Here is an 18,509-nt window from a genome sequence, read left to right as displayed (position 1 = left end):
TTCTCTTCTTCATATCTTTGGATATGCACCTGTAGGGAAACCTCCTCTCTCAGGGGTCTCTGTGCTACTCTCTACCCCATGCCTGGCACCACCCATGGGCAAGTCTTGGTGGCCACAAGAGAGCCTCCCAGGCAGCAATAAGAGGTTTTCCCAACAAGTCATGGAGCACAAGGACAGGCCCGACAAATAGATGTAGAAGCGAATGGTCTGCCTGAAACTGTCCCTTGAAGACCAGGAAACACATAGGAAAGTGACTTTTACCCCAGTTCTTTCTTCCTGGGACAGTGCAGGACACATCCCTCTTCACTCTTAAAATCTGCAGGTCCTACTGAGACTTCTGGTCTTGAGCGTTTGTCCCTGGAATTGAAAGACAGTCTGATAATACCTGAGATAGAAGAAGGGTCTCTATGCAATTATCACTCACTTGACCTCTTCTCACCCCTAGAGTCATCTCTGTGACCTTCCTGCTTGGAGGAAATAAAGCCTCTAAGAGCACTTGAGAACATGAGGAAGACCTGGTGCCCAGCTGGGTTTCTGTGTCAGAAACAGAAATAATCCCCATTTTTTAAGGATATCTGATGCTCTCTATGTGGAGTTGACACTCAAGACCAAGACACAGCAGATACCAATGCTGGCATGAGGGGGTCACCCTCTCAGGGATACATGTTCCCCTGTCATCCTTGATATTGCAAATGTACTTCACAGCCCAGTAAGGTAAGCCCCTCCTGAGTCCTTGCAGATGCAGAGTCTATGACCCACGGCACCCCTGCTGATCTGAATCTGCAGTTTAACAGGATCTGGGGGCTTCCCCTGTGCACAGGAGAGCAGGAGAAATGGTTCTACCTTCACATGAAGGAATTTCATCTTGAATGGGCACCCATTATCTGGACAGCTGCTGAAGGTACATTTTTTAGGTGAAACCTGGGTATCTTAAAGTTTACAGTTTCATAGGTGATCCGATACACAGCAAGGGTGACATCCTTGAAACAGGAGGTTCTGAGGTAGCCCAAGATCTCCTGCTCTGAAGGGAAAAGTCAAATGTGAAAGAGAGAGGCTGTGGGAGAGGCTACTGTGCACCTGACAGGCAGCTGTGGGGAATGCCCAGAACCCAGACACCTTGGTGTTGCTCTTCTCCAAACACAGCATGGAAGTGTGTTCTTGTGATTGTATGTGTATGTGTGTTCTTGCATGTGTAATGTTCAGAGGCCTCAGAGGTTTCTAGTACAACAAATTATTGAAGGACAGTAAACTGGTAAGAAGGCACAGAGGTGGCTAAAAATAAGGGCAGGGAGTGGGAGGGTCCTGGGCACAGACCCTGCCTCCAGCCCACATGACAAGAATAGTCACCTTGCCCCAGAATAAAGCTCTGTGCACAGGTAGAACTCACAGCAGATTGAAACATCAGGATAGAGGTGCCAGGGAGCCTTGCTGAACCTCAAGCTTTTCTCAAAGAGAGAGCCTTAGAGCAGGTGGCAGACACCATGAGATCCCTTTCAGTCTCTACCTTCCGAGGACTTGTCTACTGGCAAGGGCTCCTGCTGGCTGGTAAGTAAGAGACTATCCCATGGGTTGGATAAAGTATCTGACACAGAGGAAGGGTGGAATCTCCTGCAGAGAGCAGGGCTCTGAGAAAAGAGGGAAGACTTCTGTTGGACGTGAGGGCAAAGGACAAAGGAGCCAAGCAGAATGGGTAAGGAGGCTCGGCAAGGGGAAAATCTCATAACCTGGAAGTGGTGGGAGGCAGGAAAGCTTCATGCTCATTTCCAAAGTTACACATCATTGAGTATTGAATATGAAAACTGGTAATAATAATAATTATTATTATATATGTCAGGAAACACCAGAAAATACTTAACCAAGGGTGCTAGAATTTTCTTCATCAAAACCTTAGAAATGGGCAAATGCACCCCACGAGGTACAGGACTCTGGGGTCATTTGTTCATTCCACCCCATGTATCTGCAGCCTGTTGCACTGAAGGAGCTACAAGATCAGACATGACCCTGCTCTCACTGAGCCCATGTTCTATGCAGGAGAGAGGGACAAGGAAAGATCTAGCTGTGATGTCAGGTACCCACAAATGCCATGAAAAAACAGAGCAGGAGCAGGTCAGAAAGTGAAGGCAGAGAGTTTTTAGAGACGGTGGTCAACAAATGTGACTTTCAAAAATACCCTTGAGTGTAGACAGGGTTCTGAGCACAATGAGGGGATGAGCGAGACAAACATCCAGAGAGAAGTATTGGCAACAGAAAAGTAATAGCTTCAGAGGTGCTGAAGTAAAGGTGCCCACACTGTTGACCTTAACCATGGGAGATACACATTCACACTCAGACCAAGTCTGAGAGATAAAGAGACCTCCTCAGGATTCAAAGCCTCATTTTTCTGTCCTAATACATAGATACAAACATTGACAGACATGTTTTCTTATTTCCTAGTGTCACTCTTAAACTTCTGGTGCCTGCCCACCACAGCCCAACTCACTATTGAACTCACCGTTGGTGCCATAGGGGACAACGTGGTTCTGCATATCAGCAATAAACCTCCGAATGTTGGAACCCTCATGTGGTACAGAGGTGGAGTCATGGACGAAAATCATATCATTGCATTTCTTAGACAAAGTGGAAAAGTACGTATGAGAAGTCCTGCCTATGGACGAGTGACAATAAACTATGATGGATCTTTGCTGTTAAAGAATGTCACCATGGAAGACGCAGGAATGTACAGCGTAGTGGCACATCTTCCAGGATCAAAAAAAGAAATAGGATTCGGACAACTTATTGTATACAGTGAGTTATTGTTCCCTGACATCTGGGTGTTGGGTGGGGAGATTTCTCCTTCACACATGAGAGCGACAGCCTGGGATTCTGCCTCTATTCCCCTCTGCATTCTGTTTCAGGTCGGGTTTTGGCATTTAATGCAGAATGCAGAGAGTACAAACTTCCTAAGATCTCAGTCCCCTTCCCAAACTCCAGCCCTGCAGACAGTCCCTGCAGACAGAAAAACCCATCTGATAGGAGTAGCTCAGCAGAGGGAGACCAGTCTCAGTTAAGCCCCCTGAACACTTGCTTATAAGCTTAACCCTGAGAAAGACCCTGCTGTACTAGGTCAGAGCATGGTCTGAGAGGCCCCCTGAAATCCTTACAGAGCTCAGTTCAGAAACCCCTCCCCAGAACCTTGCCCCAGTGATCTTGATTCTTGGGCACCTGATTAGCATGGCCATGTTGGGTTTGGCCTCCCAGGAAAGGCTGACTGGTGCACAAGTCACAAGGCCCCTGACCTTCTCACCAGTCAGGGCTCAGGGCCAAGTGCCACATTTTAGTAGAAATGGAGTTCAATCTATCACCTGAGTTTTTGTGTGGAGAGCTCAGTTAGATAATGTCCTTGGATATGTCAGATTGTTTTGGGGGAGTTAGTAAAGTTCAGAAAAAGGTAAACATCCCAAGAAGGAAACAGAAAAAAAGACCTTGTAGCAGCTCCTCATTCAACAGGATCAGCCCAAGAAGCAATCAGTCAATAACAGATGCCTGTTATTTGAGCAGCTCTTCTATCCCAAGATTTAGGTTCGATACTGTAAACATTTTGCAGTTAATACACTGACAACCTGACACCCAAATATTTATTTAGAAGGAACTGATACACAGGGAGACACAGACCATGAGAAGCTGATCACAGTCACTCGAGGTCTGTCTGCAGCCATAGACGGAGTTTCTCTGCCTCTGGGGCCAGAGGTCAGAGCCTTTGGATTCCTAAACCAATGAATTTGTTCAGATTCTTTTTTCTTAGGTGTCCTCTGCTCAAAGAATACATTTTGGTCTGTAAAATGAAAAAAAAATGGAGATAATCTATTTTTACTCTAGTCAAATTATCTGCAAATCAGAGTCAAGGCATAGAACACTCAGGCCTCCCCTCAGGTGGTCTACCCACAGCTCCCCGCTCTGGACTTGAAATCACTTACTTATTTGTTTTTTGATGTGTTGGAGTCACTACCACCAGGTATAAAGGAAAGTGCTTTGCCTTCTCACTCCCCAATCTACCCCTGAAACCAGCCCAGGTGCCAACATGTAACAAATACTCAGTTGTTGTTCATGGGTTAGGAAGAACTATATGGTGACTGACTGACTGAATGAATGAATGATCCAAAATCTCTTCAGAGCCTGGAACCTGGATGCAGAGTCCTTGGAATCTGGCCACAGGGGACAGGCTCTCTGTGCCTCCAAGAACTAAGACCCACATCTCAGATCCTCTTATTTCTTCTAATAAAGTAGTCCTTCTTGCAATTGGTCTTAGGCCCTGGGGTACTTACTAATAATGTTCACATACCAAAGAATTTTAACTTTTTCTCCAAATTTCTATCTCATGGCTACCTAACACAAATTGCCCACAAGCTCCAGAACTTCAGCAAGTCCATGCTCCCCACTTGCTATAAGTCACTCTTTCTGCATTCACACAAGTCCCCACCTGCCCACAGTGGAGAGAGAATGATTTTAATGATCAAGGACAAAGCACGTTTTTGCTGCCATAATCAGCTTCCACCATTCCTTCTTACTCTTTCCTAAATCACTTATTGGACTTTGCTCTATCATTTATTGGCTCACTGGCTCATTCAAGTCACACACCTGGAAAGACCTGACCCAGGCTTTGGCCCAGAAGACTGAGTAGTCAACTTACAGCTGGCTTGCTTCTGGTCTCTATGTGTTATTTCTGCTCAAACTCTAGTCTCTAGGATGGTGCCTGATGAAAACACACCTCAGCTGGGTAATAGAAGTCTGTGCAGCTGGAAGGAAAGGCATCTGGTCAACCAGGCAGTCAGTGAAGAACCAGAAGTGCAGGGGTTTCTCTGACTCCCAGGCTCATGTCTTTCCATAACCAAACATTAATACTTACATGACACCTGTAACTATGTCTGTGCTTTCCCCCCCCCCCAGAGATATAGTTGGAGGCCTTACATTCTCTGAGTGCTCAGATTCCCATGCATTTTTTCACAAGACCTGCCTTGTTATTTCAAAAACTCAAAATGACTGACAGGTGACAGGTGCCAGCTCTGGTTGAAGAAGCTTTTGGAGGAATCAAAAGTACCACACAGGGCAATTTCTGTCTCTTACCTGCAGAGCAAAGTTAACCACACACAAATAACAAGAAACGAATTCAATCTTGAGAGTTTTTATTTTCATTTTTTTTTAAATAATAGTAGTTTTGAGCATTTTTTTCTGTGCTTATTGGCTATTTTTATATATGCTTTGGAGAAATGTGTATTCAAGCGTTTTATATAATTTTAACACAGATTATTTGGTATTGTTGAGTTGTAGAAGTTTTTGGTATATTCTAGATATTACCTTTTGTTTTCCTTATGATTTGCAAAATATTTTCTCCCATATCATAGGTCACCTTTCAGTCTGTTGAGCTTTTTGATTAACAAAAAAATATTCATTTTGAAAAAACCCAAATTGTCTATTTATTGTCTGTGTTCTTAGTGTCATATTCATGAAGCCATTGCCAAATCCAATACCATAAGGCTTCTCCCTATATTTTCTAAGCATTTTATAGTTTTAGATCTAAACATTACAATTTGAGCTATTTTTACTTCTTTTCTGTATAAAACAAAAGACAATGATCCATGTCATTTGTTTGCATGCGGATATTGCTCTTCTACACCGGCTGTTGAATAGACTTTCTTTTCTCTATTGAACAGTTTGGTCTTTTCATTGAAAACATTTGATTGTGTCTTTGGATGAATAGAAGTTTTCATGCCAGTGGCACAGTGTAGGCGTTACTTTATTGCTGCTGTATGTTTTGAAATTAGGAAATGTGGAACCTCCAATTTCATTATTTTTAAGGTACATTTAAAAATATTGGGGTTCACTGAAATTCCTTATGAAATCTAAGATGGATTTTTCTATTTCTGCAATAAATACCTTGGGATTTTCTTAATGATTTTATTAAACATGTAGATAGTTTGGGGTCTTCAAATAAAAGAACATGTATGTTTTTCCATTGATTTAGGTCTATTTTTATTTCTTTCAAAAATCTTTGGTATTTTTCAGAATACATATTTTCCCCCTTATTAATTACATTTATTCTTACACATCCTAGTCTTTTGATGCTATTGTAAATGAAACATTTTTCTTAATTTTATTTTAAAATTCTTCATTTTTATTGTAAAAGAAGAAAGTGATGCAAAGTGCTAATTTTATCTCTTGCCACTTTCCATTATTTCTTAGGTCTGTGTGTGTCAGTAACTTTAGGGTTTTCTATATATAAGATTATGTTGTCTTTTCAAAAAGGATAGTATTTTTTCTTTTTGTAAATACTTGGATACAACTTATTTCATCTTCTTGCAAAAATGTTGTGGTCAAAATTTCCAGTAATATGTTGATTTGTGAATAACATATCCATTTGTTGTTCATAATACTACTAAAGATTTTTGCATTTCTCCATGGACCATTGTGTTAGCTTTGGGCTTTTACATATGGCCTTTATGGTAGAAAATTGTTTCTTCTATTCCTACAGTCAATATCTTTTGTTAAAATTGTAACTACTTCCCTCTAGAGATTAATTTCACCATGATGTGCATCAGTAGGCCAGAAAATAAAGTCTTATTCAGACGGAGAATTCTTTTAGATAGAGAATCTCCTGGTCTACAGTCGTGAAGACTGCACTGGGTCATCTTTATTGCCTAATAAATTATTTAACAAGAGGTAAATGCTTTTCCACTTACTGTAAGATCCCCTTGGCCCTAGAGATAGACAGAGGTGGTAGCCTGCTTTCCCCAACATACATAAAAGTTTACATAAGGAGCATACCTGTAATTTTGTGAAGTCAAAAAGAGTTCTAGGAAAAGATCTATAAAAGCTCCTGACAGAAAAATTCTACCTGATGCTGAAACTATAGAACACATAGGCTTAGAAGGGCTTTGTGTGCTGCTACTACAGAGAAGTCTGAGGGAACAGGTAGGGAATCACCCTGTGGTTGTATGGGGTAAGAGAGCAGATGTAGGTCTCTCCTTGCATATTGTCACCAGAACTTAGACAATTGTCCTTCTGCAAATGTCAGGATTATACTCTGGTGACCTTTACAGAGCTCACTGTGGACTGTGAGTGGCTTTCATCTCTGAGGAAAGAGCATGGCTCCATGCCTCAAGCCTGCTCTCCATCAGTCACATTCTCTGTTTCTCCACAGAGCCTGAGTTAACGGTCAACCTCGTAGCCAGCAACACCGTAGTCACAGAGAATAAGGATGCTGTAATCCTGACCTGCAACTCAAATGCAGCCTCCACCGAATGGTTCTTCAATAACCGGTCTCTACAGCTCAAGGAGAGAATGAAGCTGTCTGAGGACCACAGAAGCCTCACTATAGACCCTGTCAAGAGGGAAGATGCTGGGTATTACGAGTGTGAAGTCTCTAACCCCAACACTTCTCTTCGAAGTTGGCACATTTTGCTGACTGTGAAGCTTGACTGACACTCTTTCTCTCTCTATGTTGTTAAACTCTAAATAAATTTCTTTGCATTATTATACGAGATTTGGTTTGAAGGTGACTCGTTCTTAAAAGATTTGCATAGTCAACAAACACTCAGAAATGTGAGCTGACATTGTCCTTATTGCTGACTTAAGGTCACGTTTCAGACCAACCCCCCTCAGTTTGACCTCATTTGTACCATGTCCACAGTGGAGGTGACATTGTGTCACTCAGAGAATGAGCAGTGGTCGTGTGATAACCAATGGGAGCAGGTGATGAGCTCACAAAATCTGAGCTTCCCCTATTCTCTGGGCAAACATGTGTAGGGCACCTAAATACTGTTGCAGACAAGGGGAATGGATAAGAGGACACTCATGTAGGTAGCAACACTGATCTCTGTCTTCCTCTTTGATGTCTTTTGAAAGATTTCTAAGTCTATTGAGTATTCATATTTATATGCCAATATAATTATTTGCATGAGTTTAGTACATTCCTGTTCATTTGTAAATAAGATATAATTGAAAACTCTGGTATTAAAACCAAGGCTTTAACTCAGATGTCCTAGTTAGAACTAATGCTTATAGAATTTGAAATGACCTCACAGTTTATGATGCTAAGTTTGACCTCTGTGATCTTTTGGAATCTCTTGCAGAAGAGGCCATAACCCAAAGCTAGAGAGACTGCAGGTGTATTGTGAAGGTGAAGCTTCCTAGCTCAAGTTGCTAGACAGTGAGAAAAAAGAAAAAAAATAGAAAGAAAAGAAGAGAAAAATAAAGAATAAAAAAGTGGGCACTTCAGCAAAGTTTAGTGCCTGCTGCAATTTGTCTTTGGATATGCTATTTGTAAAGTTTCTTGGATGCTGCTCCAATGTCATCTGAAGTTGGCCACTTAATGTGTTGGTTCTGGGTCTCTTGGAAGGGGATTTTGTGTAGGTCACTGTCAAGTGCTGTCTTTTCCTTTTTCTCAGCAAGTTCTTTGAAGCTATATACAACAGAGGTTGCCTCTGTTGGGTTGGCTGTGGATGGGAAAAATTAAGCTGCACTCCAAGATTAGCTTTTACCAACACCAAGCCAGGGGGTAGTTCAGCAAACATCCAAGGAACTGTGAGATCCTTTTTGGCCTTCCAGCTGTCCATTAGGCAGAGTCACTAAAAAGTAACATGACTCAGTCTGTTCCAGATTTTTCTCTGACTTTGGCAAAACTGAACCTCTAGTATCAGTCATTGGAAACTTCAGAGCCCAGAGCCCAGTGGTTGAGCCTGACAGAAGCCCAGGTGTGGGTTCTATCAGGTCTCTTATGAGGGGAAGTGACAGTCAGGTCTGTGGGAAAGTGGGGGGTGGGGGGTAACACCACAAAGCCTGTCACTGACCCTGCTGTGTCTGCCCAGACTTCTAAATCCCAGCCTGCATAGTGATTCCTCGGGAGACATTAACAATCATAGGGTGGGCAAGAGGAATTCCAGAGGGTGTGATAATAACTTTTCTCCAGCCTGATGCTGCTCAGAGGGAATGCTTCACCAAAGGAAGATGGGGACTGTGGTGTTAGGGAATTACTCAGTACAAGGATTCTGGTGTCTTCTTCTTCTCAGAGCCTTCAACCCAGACTCTGCTCAGGCAACTCTAGTCCACACCACTCTCCATTCCCCAAAGCCCAGGGTGTGTGGCTGTATTAACTTTTGTGTGTTGGTCCCTTAAGAGGGTGCTTGTGTGTCCAGTAGCTTTCATCTCTCCTTGGCAGACAAAAATCCACTGTTTTTCACAGTCAGATATTATGTGGGTGCCTCTTCCTGGCTCTGATGCCTGGGCTGTGGAGACCAACCTGAGGTGTAAGCCCCATGATTCTCAGAGTGAACCCCCCACAACTGAGATATCCCTCCAGCAGCACAGCCAACACCTTTGGAAGTGAGACCAGGCCCTTTTGCATCTTTGACCTTCCTACTCTAAGCCAGCGCTGGTCTGGCTGTCTGTCACTCTAAAAGCCAATAGTCAAGAGGCAGGTGCTGATGTAAAGACAAGAGGTTTATTGTCATGTGCCAGTCACCTGGAGGATGGGGGACTCATGTCTCAAATCCCATCTCGACATCTCAGTGCAGGGAGAGGTTCTTATAATGAGGCAGAAGGGGACAAAACAGAGATCAAGGGAGGGGTTGAGAAGTCTCTACATGAAGACAAGTACAGCCTATCCTGACAAGGCAAGTTGCATCTGGTGTGTGTCATCCTGGTTCAGTCACCCTGAATTCCTGTCATCCTGGCTTTACATTCTCCTGGATCCACAGCTGAAGGTCAGCAAATCTCATATAACTGGGATGCCTTAAGGTCAGAGTCTGTATATTTTGAAGTTAGTTTCTAGAATTCTTATACAAACATGCTATTTATCTATAAGATACATATTAGTAAGAGTCAGCATTTATAAAAATAAGATCAGAAGAATGGTGGGGTGGATTATAACTCCCCATTGTTACACTATCAGTCTCGATGTGACTTCCTCTCACAATTTTTGGTTATGACCCCCTTTCAACTAGTTTTTAGTTGGATATTCAGGGTGATTTTCTTTAATTAATGGTGCTTCCAGTTTTGTCCTGGAAGGAGGTGAGTGTCAGGTCCACTTACTCCACTGCCATTTTGAAAGTCTGACTGTGTTTTAAAATGATTTACCACCAACTGCTTTTATAAAACTAATGCTCTCTTGCTCACTAAAAATGAAGAAGGCTCTTGACCCACAGTTAGACATCCAGGTTAAGAACAGCATTGGCTCTTTTTTTTTTTTTTACCATGTTATTAGTATGTTTGGAATATTCTTATCTCATGAGTAAAAAATAAAGCCATTATAACCATTAACATTTCCATGGCTTTGTATTTGTGTCCTGATTGTTTCTACATTGTGATAAAATCAGTTCCTCTAAAATTTCCTTTTAGAGAAGGCACACAACAAAAAGTTTATTTTTAAGCACTATGGTCTGAACTGTAAGCTTCAGATATCATAAAGACTCTGAGCCCCAGAGAGCATCATATTAGTCAAGCATGAGAATGGGTTTTTTTAAACTGACTGAGAAGAAGCGGGTCCTCTGATTAACTGTCAGTGCCATTGGTGGAGCACTCAGTGCCTGGGAAATGATTGGAAGTTTAGAAAGTACCTGCGGGGGTACTTTTGACATTTGACAAGAGACCCAGAATCAACATATCAAGGTGTCAACTCCAGACAATATTGGAGCAGCACCCAAGACACTTCACCACAGCACATTCAAAGAAAAATTAGAGCAGGCACTAAACTCCCGTGAGGTGGAGTTTAGTTTTTATTTTTCATCTTTTTCTCCTTTTCTTTCTATTTTTTCTTTTTTTATTTTTTTCTCTTTCTAGTCTCTTGAAGTTAGGAAGCTTCACCCTCACACTACACCTGCAGTCTCTTTAGCTTTGGGTTATGGCCTCTTCTGCAAAAGATACCAAAAGACCAAAGATGTCAAACTTAGCTTCACAAAGTGTGAGGTCATTACTATTTCTGTGGGCATCACTTTGAGCTACAGCCTTGGTTTCATTACCGAAGTTTCAAGTTACAGCTTATTAACAAAGAGAAAGGGAATGTACAAAATTTATGCAAATAATTTTAGTGACATATAAATAAGAATACTCAAGAGACTTTAGAAATATTTTGGAAGACATAAAGAGGAAGACAAAGATCAGTGTTGCTGCCCACATGGGCATCGTCTTGTCCATTCCCCTTGTCTACAACTGTTTCCAGTGATCTCCACATGTTTGCTTAGAGAAGGGACAGAGCTCAGATTCTATCAGCTCATCACCTGCTCCCATGGTTATCACACAACCATGGCTCATCTTCTGGGGGACAAAATATCATCTCCACTTTGGACATAGTTCCCATGAGACCAAACCCAAGGCAGGGATTGGTCTGAAATGTGACCTTAAGTTAACTGTAACTACAATGTAAGCTCACATTTCCGTGTGCTTGTTGTCTCCAGGCAAATCTTTTAAGAACTATTCACCTTTAAAATAAATCTATTATAATAATGCAAAAGAAATCTTTATTTAGAATTTCATAGCACAGAGAGCGAAACAAGAGTCAGTCAAGCTTCACGTGCAGCACAAAGGGCAAACTTTTAACAGAACTGATGGCGTTGATGGCTTCACACTCATAATACCCAGCATCTTCCCTCTTGATGGGGTCTATGATGAGGCTTCTGTGGTCTTGGGACAGCTTCATTCTATCAGTGAGCTGCAGGTTTGTGCCATTGAAGAACCACAAAGTGTAGACTGCATCTGTGTCACAGGTCAAGACCACAGCATCCATATTTTCTGTGACTGTGGTGTTGCTGACTAGGAGGGTGGGTGCTCTCACAGGCTCTGTGGAGAAACAGAGGATGGGACTCCTTGAGAATGGGCTTGAGACATGGAACCATGCTGCTTCCTCAGACATCTCAGCCCCTCACAGCCCACAGTGAGCTTGTAAAGGTCACCAGACTATGATCCTGACATTTGCAGTAGGACAGTTGTCTAAGTTCAGGTGACATTATGTAAGAATAGAGCTGCATCTACTACCTGGCCCCATATAACCACAGGGTGATTCCATATGTGTTCCCTCAGACATCTCTGTAGTAGCAGCACACAAAACCCCTTCCCAGACCATCAGGTAGAATTTTGCTCTCATGAGCTTTTATTGATATTTTCCTAGAACTTGTTTTGACTTCACAAAACCACAGGTCTGCTCCTTTTGTAAACTTTTATGTATGTTGGGGAAGGCAAGCTACCACATTTGTTCATCTCTGGGGCCAAGGATAGTTTATAGTAAGAAGAAAAGCATTATCTTTAGTTAAATAATTTATTAGGCAGTAACTAGGTCCAATACAATCTTTGTGGTTGTGGATAAGGAGGATTTCCAGGTAAAGAATTCTCAGTCTAAACAAGAATTTATTTCCTGGCCTACTGATTCAGATCATAGTGAAATTAATCGCTAGAGGAATGTAGTTATGGTTTTAATGGAAGACATTGATGTAGGAATAGAAGAAAACTATTTGCTACAATAAAAGCCATACAGAAAAGCCTAGAGCTAACACAATATTCCATGGAGAAACACAGAAATAATTACTAATATCATGAAAAAGAAAAGTATGCAGTTTTTCCACATATTCAGCATAGTACTGGAAGTTTTGACCACAATACTTATGCAAGAAGATGAAATCAGTCGTATCACATTGGTAAAAAAGGAAAAACCATCATTTTTGAAACAACAACATAACCTTATATGTAGAAAACCCTAAAGTTTCTGGCACACATGCACTCACGCACACAACTTAGAACTCATAGATGAGGAAGCAGTGCAAGACATAAAATCAACTCTTAATGTCACTTTGTTTTGCAACAACAGTGAAGAATTTCAAAATGAAATTAAGGTAACAGCTGCATTTATGATAGCATCAAAAAAACTAGAATATGTAGGGATATACTTAATAAGGTGGAAAATGTGTATACTGAAAACGCTCAAATTTTTTGAAAGAAATTAAAATAGACACAAATCAATGGAAAAACATACATGTTCATTTGTTGGAACAGCCTAAACTATAAATATATATGATACAATCACTATCACATTCCTAAGATCTTTCTTGCAGAAATAGAAAAATCCATCCTAGATTTCATAAGGAATTTCAATGCACCCCAAATTTTTGAAATGATATTTAAAAAAGAATGAAATTGAGGTCTCACATTTCCTAATTTCAAAGCTTACTGCAGAGCTAAAGTAACCTGAATAGTGTGACCTTGGCATGAAAACTCCTATTCATTAAGGGACACAATCAAACGTATCAAATAGGTCAAATTGTTTAATGGAGAAAGGACAGTCTTCTCAACAAATGGTTTTGTAGAACAATGTTCACATGCAAACAAATGACAGGGATCGTTGTCTTAAACTACACACAGAAATTAAGTCAAAATATATCAAATTCTAAAGAATAGACTTAAAATTATAAAATTCTTAGAAAAAATATACGAAGAGGCATTATGATATTGGTTTTGGCAAGAGCTTTATGAATATAACACTAACAACACAGGTAAAAAGAGACAATTTGGATTTTTTCAAAATGAAAAATTTCTGTTAATCAAAAAGCACAACACATTGAAAGGTGACCTAGGATATGTGAGAAAATATTTTACAAATCATAAGGAAAATAAAAGGTAATATTTAGAATATACCAAAAACTTCTACAACTCAACCACAACCAAATTGATTTAAAATTGGAAGAAACACTTGAATAGACATTTTTCCAAGGAGTATTCACAAATGACCAATAAGCACAAAAGAAGATCCTCAAAACCACTAATATTTTTTAAAAATGAAAGTCAAAACTCTCAAGATCAAATGTGTTGCTTGTGCAGTTGGGTGTGGTAACACATAGAGACCAGAAGCCAGCCAGTGGTAAGCTGACTACTCAGACCTCTGGGCCAAGGCTGGGTCAGGTCTTTCCTGGTGAGTGTGACTTGAATGAGCCAGTGAACCAATAAATGATAGAACAAAGTCCAATAAATCATTTAGGAAAGAGTAAGAAGGATAGGCAGAAGCTGACTATGGCAGCAGAAACATGTGTTCTGTCCTTGATCATTAAAGTCATTCTCTCTCCCTTGAGGGCAGGTGAGGATGTGTGCAAATGCAAAATGGGTGACTTATAGCAAGTGGGGGGCATGGTGCTTGCTGAAGTTCTGGAGCTTGTGGGCAATTTGTGTTAGGTAGCCATGAGATAGAAATTTGAAAAAGAACTTAAAATTCTTCTGTATGTGAAAATTATTATTAGTACCCCAGGGCCTAAGACCAATTGCAAGAAGGACTACTTTATTAGAAGAAATAAGATGGTCTGAGATGTGGATCTTAGTTCTTGGAAGCACAGAGAGCCTGTCACCGAGATTCCAATGACTCTGTACCCAGGTTCCAGGCTCTGAAGAGATTTTGGATCATTCACTCATTCATTCAATCACCATATATTTCTTCCTAATCCATCAACAGCAATTGAGTATTTGTTACATGTTGGTCTCTGAGATGGTTTCAAAGGTAAATTGGGGAGTGAGATGGCAAAGCACTTTCCTTTATGTCTGGTGGTAGTGACTCCAGCACATCAGGAAACAAATAAGTAAGTGATTTCAAGTCCAGAACAGGGAGCTGTCGGTAGGCCACCTGAGGAGAGGCCTGGGTATTCTACGCACTGACTATAATTTTTACTACAGATAATTCGACTCTAGAGTAAAAACAGATTATCTCCTTTTCTTTCTTTTTTTTTTTTTTTCATTTCACTAACCAAAATGTATTCTTTGCGCAGAAGACGCCTAAGAAAAAAGGATATGAACAAATTTATTGGTTTAGGAATCCACAGACCTCACAAAGCCCTGTGGTAAAGAAATTAAGTCTGTGGCTGCAGACAGACCTCGAGTGACTCTGATCAGCTGCTCCTCAACTGTGTGGCTCTGCTTTAGAGACAGTGTCTGACATAAATCTTGGGATCAAAGAGCTGCTCAAATAAAAGTCATCTTTTATTTGAGCAACTCTTAGGCAGAATCCCCTGGGCTGGTCCTGGTGAATGAATAGCTGCCACAAGGTCTTTTTTTCTCCATTTCCTTCTGGGGATGCTGATTCTTTTCTGAACTTTTCTAATTTCCACAAAACAGTCTGCTACATCCAAGATATTGTCTAACTCTGCTCTCTACATATACACTCAAAGTGATAGACTGAACTCCATTTCTGCCAAAATGTGGCTCTTGAGCCTGAGCCCTGACTAGTGAGCAGCTCAGGAGCCTTGTGACTTGGGCACCCATTAAACCGTTACACACTCAGCCCAACCTGCTCAGACTCATCAGGAGCCTTGACAGCAAGATCCCTGGCACAAGATTCTGCGGAGGGGTTTCTGAGCTGAGCTCTGTAAGAATTACAAGGACCATCTCAGACCATGCTCTGACCTAGTACAGCAGGGTCATTTTCAGATTCAAGCTCATAGGCAGGTGCTCAGGGGCTGAACTGAGACGGGTATCCTCTGCTGAGTTACTCCCATAAAATTGATCCTTCTGTCTGCACAAACTCTCAACAGGGCTGGAATTTGGTAAGGGGACTGAGAACTTTGGAAGTCTGTCTGCACTTAGTGTATCTTGCATTAAATGCCAAAATTCAACCTGGGACAAAATGCAGAGGAGAATGGAGGCAGAGTTCTGGGCTGTCAGTTCCATGTGTGAAGTAAAAGTTGTCCAACCCAACACCCAGAAATGAGAGAGCAATCACTTACCATATACTTTAAGTCGTCTGAATCCTAGTTCTTTTCCTGAATCTGGAAGGTAGTTTACTATGGTGTAGATTCCTGCATCATTCATGGTGACATTCTTTAACACCAAGGACCCATCATACTTTATTGTTATTCGTCCACATACAGGACGTCCTAAATGAATACTTGAGTTTATTTTAAGAACAGCAATTGTATTATTATTGTTCACGAATGCCCCCTTGTACCACTTGAGGGTTCCAGCATTGGGAGTATAATTGCCAGTTCGTAGGAGCACATTGTCCCCTTCAGCGGCACTGATCGAAATAACACCGAAGTGAGCTGTGGTGGGCAGGCACCAGAAGTTGAAGAGTGAGACTAGGAAGTAAGAAACAACATTGGTCAATATTTGTATTTATTTATTGAGACATAAAGATGAGGCCCTGAATCCTGAGCAAGTCCCTTCATCTCTCAGCCTTGGTCTGGGTGAGAATATGTATCTCCCATGGTCAAGGTCAGCAGCATAGCCACCATTACTTCAGTACCTCTGAAGCTGTTACTTTTTCTCTTGCAAATACCTCTCACCTGATCTTTGCCTCACTGAGCCCCTGTCTGTGTTCAGACCCCTGCTGACACTGAGGGGCATTTCTGAAAGATAGCTCTGTTGACCAACTTCTCTGAAGATTTCCAGCCTTCAATTTCTGACCTGCTTCTGCTTTGTTTTTTTCATGGTGCTTGTGGGTACCTGACATCACAGCTATATCTTTCCTTCTCCCTCTCTCCTGCAGAGAACATGGGCTCAGTGAGAGTAGGGCCTTGTCTGATCTTGTAGCTCCTTCACTGCAACAGGCTGCAGATACATGGGGTGGAATGAACAAGTGACCCCAGAGTCCTGTACCTCGTGGGGGTATATTTGCCCATTTCTGAGGTTTGGGTAAAGACAATTTGAGCACCTTGCTTAAGTGATTTTCTGATGCTTCCTGACATTAGTAATAATAATTATTATTATTATTCTCAGTTTTCATGCTTCAATATTTAATAATGAATAACAGGAAGTGAACAGCATGAGGTTTTCCTGCCTCTCACCACTTCCATATTATGAGACCTTCCCCTTGCTGGGCCCCCTTCCCCATCCTACTCTGCTCCTCTGTCCTCTACCCTCAGGTCCAAACAGAAGCCTTCCCTCTTTTCTCAGAGCCCTGGTCTCTTCAGGAGATCCCAGCCAGCCTCTGTGTCAGATCCTCTGTTACCCCAAGGGATTGTCTCCTACTCACCAACCAGCAGGAGCCCTGGCCAGTGGGCAAGTCCTCTAGGGGTAGAGACTGAAAGGGATCCCATGGTGTCTGCCACCTGCTCTGTGGCTCCCTCTTTGAGAAAAACTTGAGGTTCAGTAAGGCTCCCAGGCACCTCTGCCCTGATGGTGCAATCTGCTGTGAGTCCTACCTGTGTACTGAGCTTTATTCTGGGGCAAGGTGACCGTTCCTGTCATGTGGGCTGGGGGCAGGGTCTGTGCCCAGGACCGTCCCACTCCCTGCCCTCACTTGTGCCACCCCTGTGCCTTCTTACCACTTTACTATCCTTCAATATTTTCTTGTCCTGGGAACCACTGAATGCTCTGAACATTACACACATGCACACACAAACACATATTCTCACACTGTGTTTGGAGAAGAACAAGCCCAAGATGTCTGGGTTCTGGACATTTCCTGCAGCTGCCTGTCAGGTGCATAGTAGCCTTTCCCACAGCCTCTCTTTCACATTTGACTTTTTCCTTCAGAGCAGGAGTTCTGAGCTACCTCAGAACCACCTGTCACAAGGATGAGTCTCCCCTGCACTGGATCACCTGTGAAACTGTAAACACTGTGATGCCCAGGTGACATCTTCACAATCTTGTTTCAGCAACTGTCCAGCTAATAGGATGCACATTGCAAATAAGACCCCTTCATGTGAAGGTAGAACCACACTTGTCCTGCTCTCCTGTGCACAGGGGAAGCCTCCAGATCCTGTTAAACTGCAGATTCAGATCAGCAGGGGTGCAGTGGGTCATAGACTCTGCATCTGCAAGGACTCAGGAGAGGCTGATCTTACTGGTCTATGGGGTACACTTGCAATTGCAAGGCTGATGGGGGCACAAGTATCCTTGAGAGGGTGACCCACTCACCCCAGCAACGGCCCCTGCTGTGTCTTAGATTTCGGTCTCTAAGTACCACACAGAGAGCTCTCGGTATCCTTAAAAATGAGAGTTATTTCTGTCTCTCACACAGAAACCCAGCAGGGCACTAGGTCTTCCTCATGTCCTCAAATGCTCTGAGAGAGTTTTATTTCCTCTCAGCAAGAAAGGCACAGAAATGACTCTGGGGTGAGAAGGGGTCAAGCTGGGTGATAATTGCATAGAGACCCTTCTAGAATCTCAGGTTGTCACCAGACTGTCTTTTGCTTCCAGGGACAAAGGCTCAAAACCAGGAGTCTCAGCAGGACCTGCAGGTTTTGGGTGTCCCAGGAGGAAAGCACTGTGGTGAATGTCAGGGGCCTGTGGGCTTTCTGGTCCTTGAAGGACAGCTTCAGGTAGAACATCCCTCTCCGTGTCTGTTTGTAAGGCCTGTCCTTGTGCTCCCTGACTCTTGGGGCAACCTCTGGTTTCTGCTTGGGAAACTTTGTTGCGGTCACCAAGACCTGTCCATGGGTGGTGCCAGGCTTGGGGTAGAGAGCTGCACAGAGAACCCTGAGAGAGGAGGTTCCCCCAGTCTCTGTCAAAGTAAGAAAAGTCCAAACCTGTGGAGCAATTTAATGAGTTTATCTGAACCAAATTGACTTCAT

At 42.3% G+C, this 18,509-nt stretch overlaps 2 protein-coding genes across 2 annotated transcripts; one reads left to right on the top strand and one right to left on the bottom strand.

Annotated features, from left to right (window-relative positions):
- The first annotated feature begins 1,481 nt into the window (after positions 1–1,481).
- LOC149995091 (cell adhesion molecule CEACAM21-like) lies at positions 1,482–7,455 on the top strand. The gene is made up of 3 exons (XM_090260759.1): positions 1,482–1,545; positions 2,434–2,784; positions 7,175–7,455. The coding sequence occupies exons 1-3, from the start codon at positions 1,482–1,484 to the stop codon at positions 7,453–7,455; spliced, it is 696 nt and encodes a 231-aa protein (XP_090116885.1).
- Positions 7,456–11,524: 4,069 nt separating this feature from the next.
- Positions 11,525–17,030, bottom strand: LOC149995090 (cell adhesion molecule CEACAM21-like). Its single transcript, XM_090259116.1, has 3 exons — positions 16,967–17,030; positions 15,720–16,070; positions 11,525–11,805 (listed from the first exon to the last, which is right to left on the bottom strand). The coding sequence occupies exons 1-3, from the start codon at positions 17,028–17,030 to the stop codon at positions 11,525–11,527; spliced, it is 696 nt and encodes a 231-aa protein (XP_090115242.1).
- Between the last annotated feature and the right edge of the window lie 1,479 nt (positions 17,031–18,509).

Source organism: Furipterus horrens, unplaced genomic scaffold (assembly GCF_987537825.1).
Source record: "Furipterus horrens unplaced genomic scaffold, mFurHor1.1.pri manual_scaffold_13, whole genome shotgun sequence".
Classification (NCBI taxonomy): domain Eukaryota; kingdom Metazoa; phylum Chordata; class Mammalia; order Chiroptera; family Furipteridae; genus Furipterus; species Furipterus horrens.
Note: the sequence above shows the minus strand (reverse complement) of the source record. Positions and strands in the feature narration are given on the sequence as shown.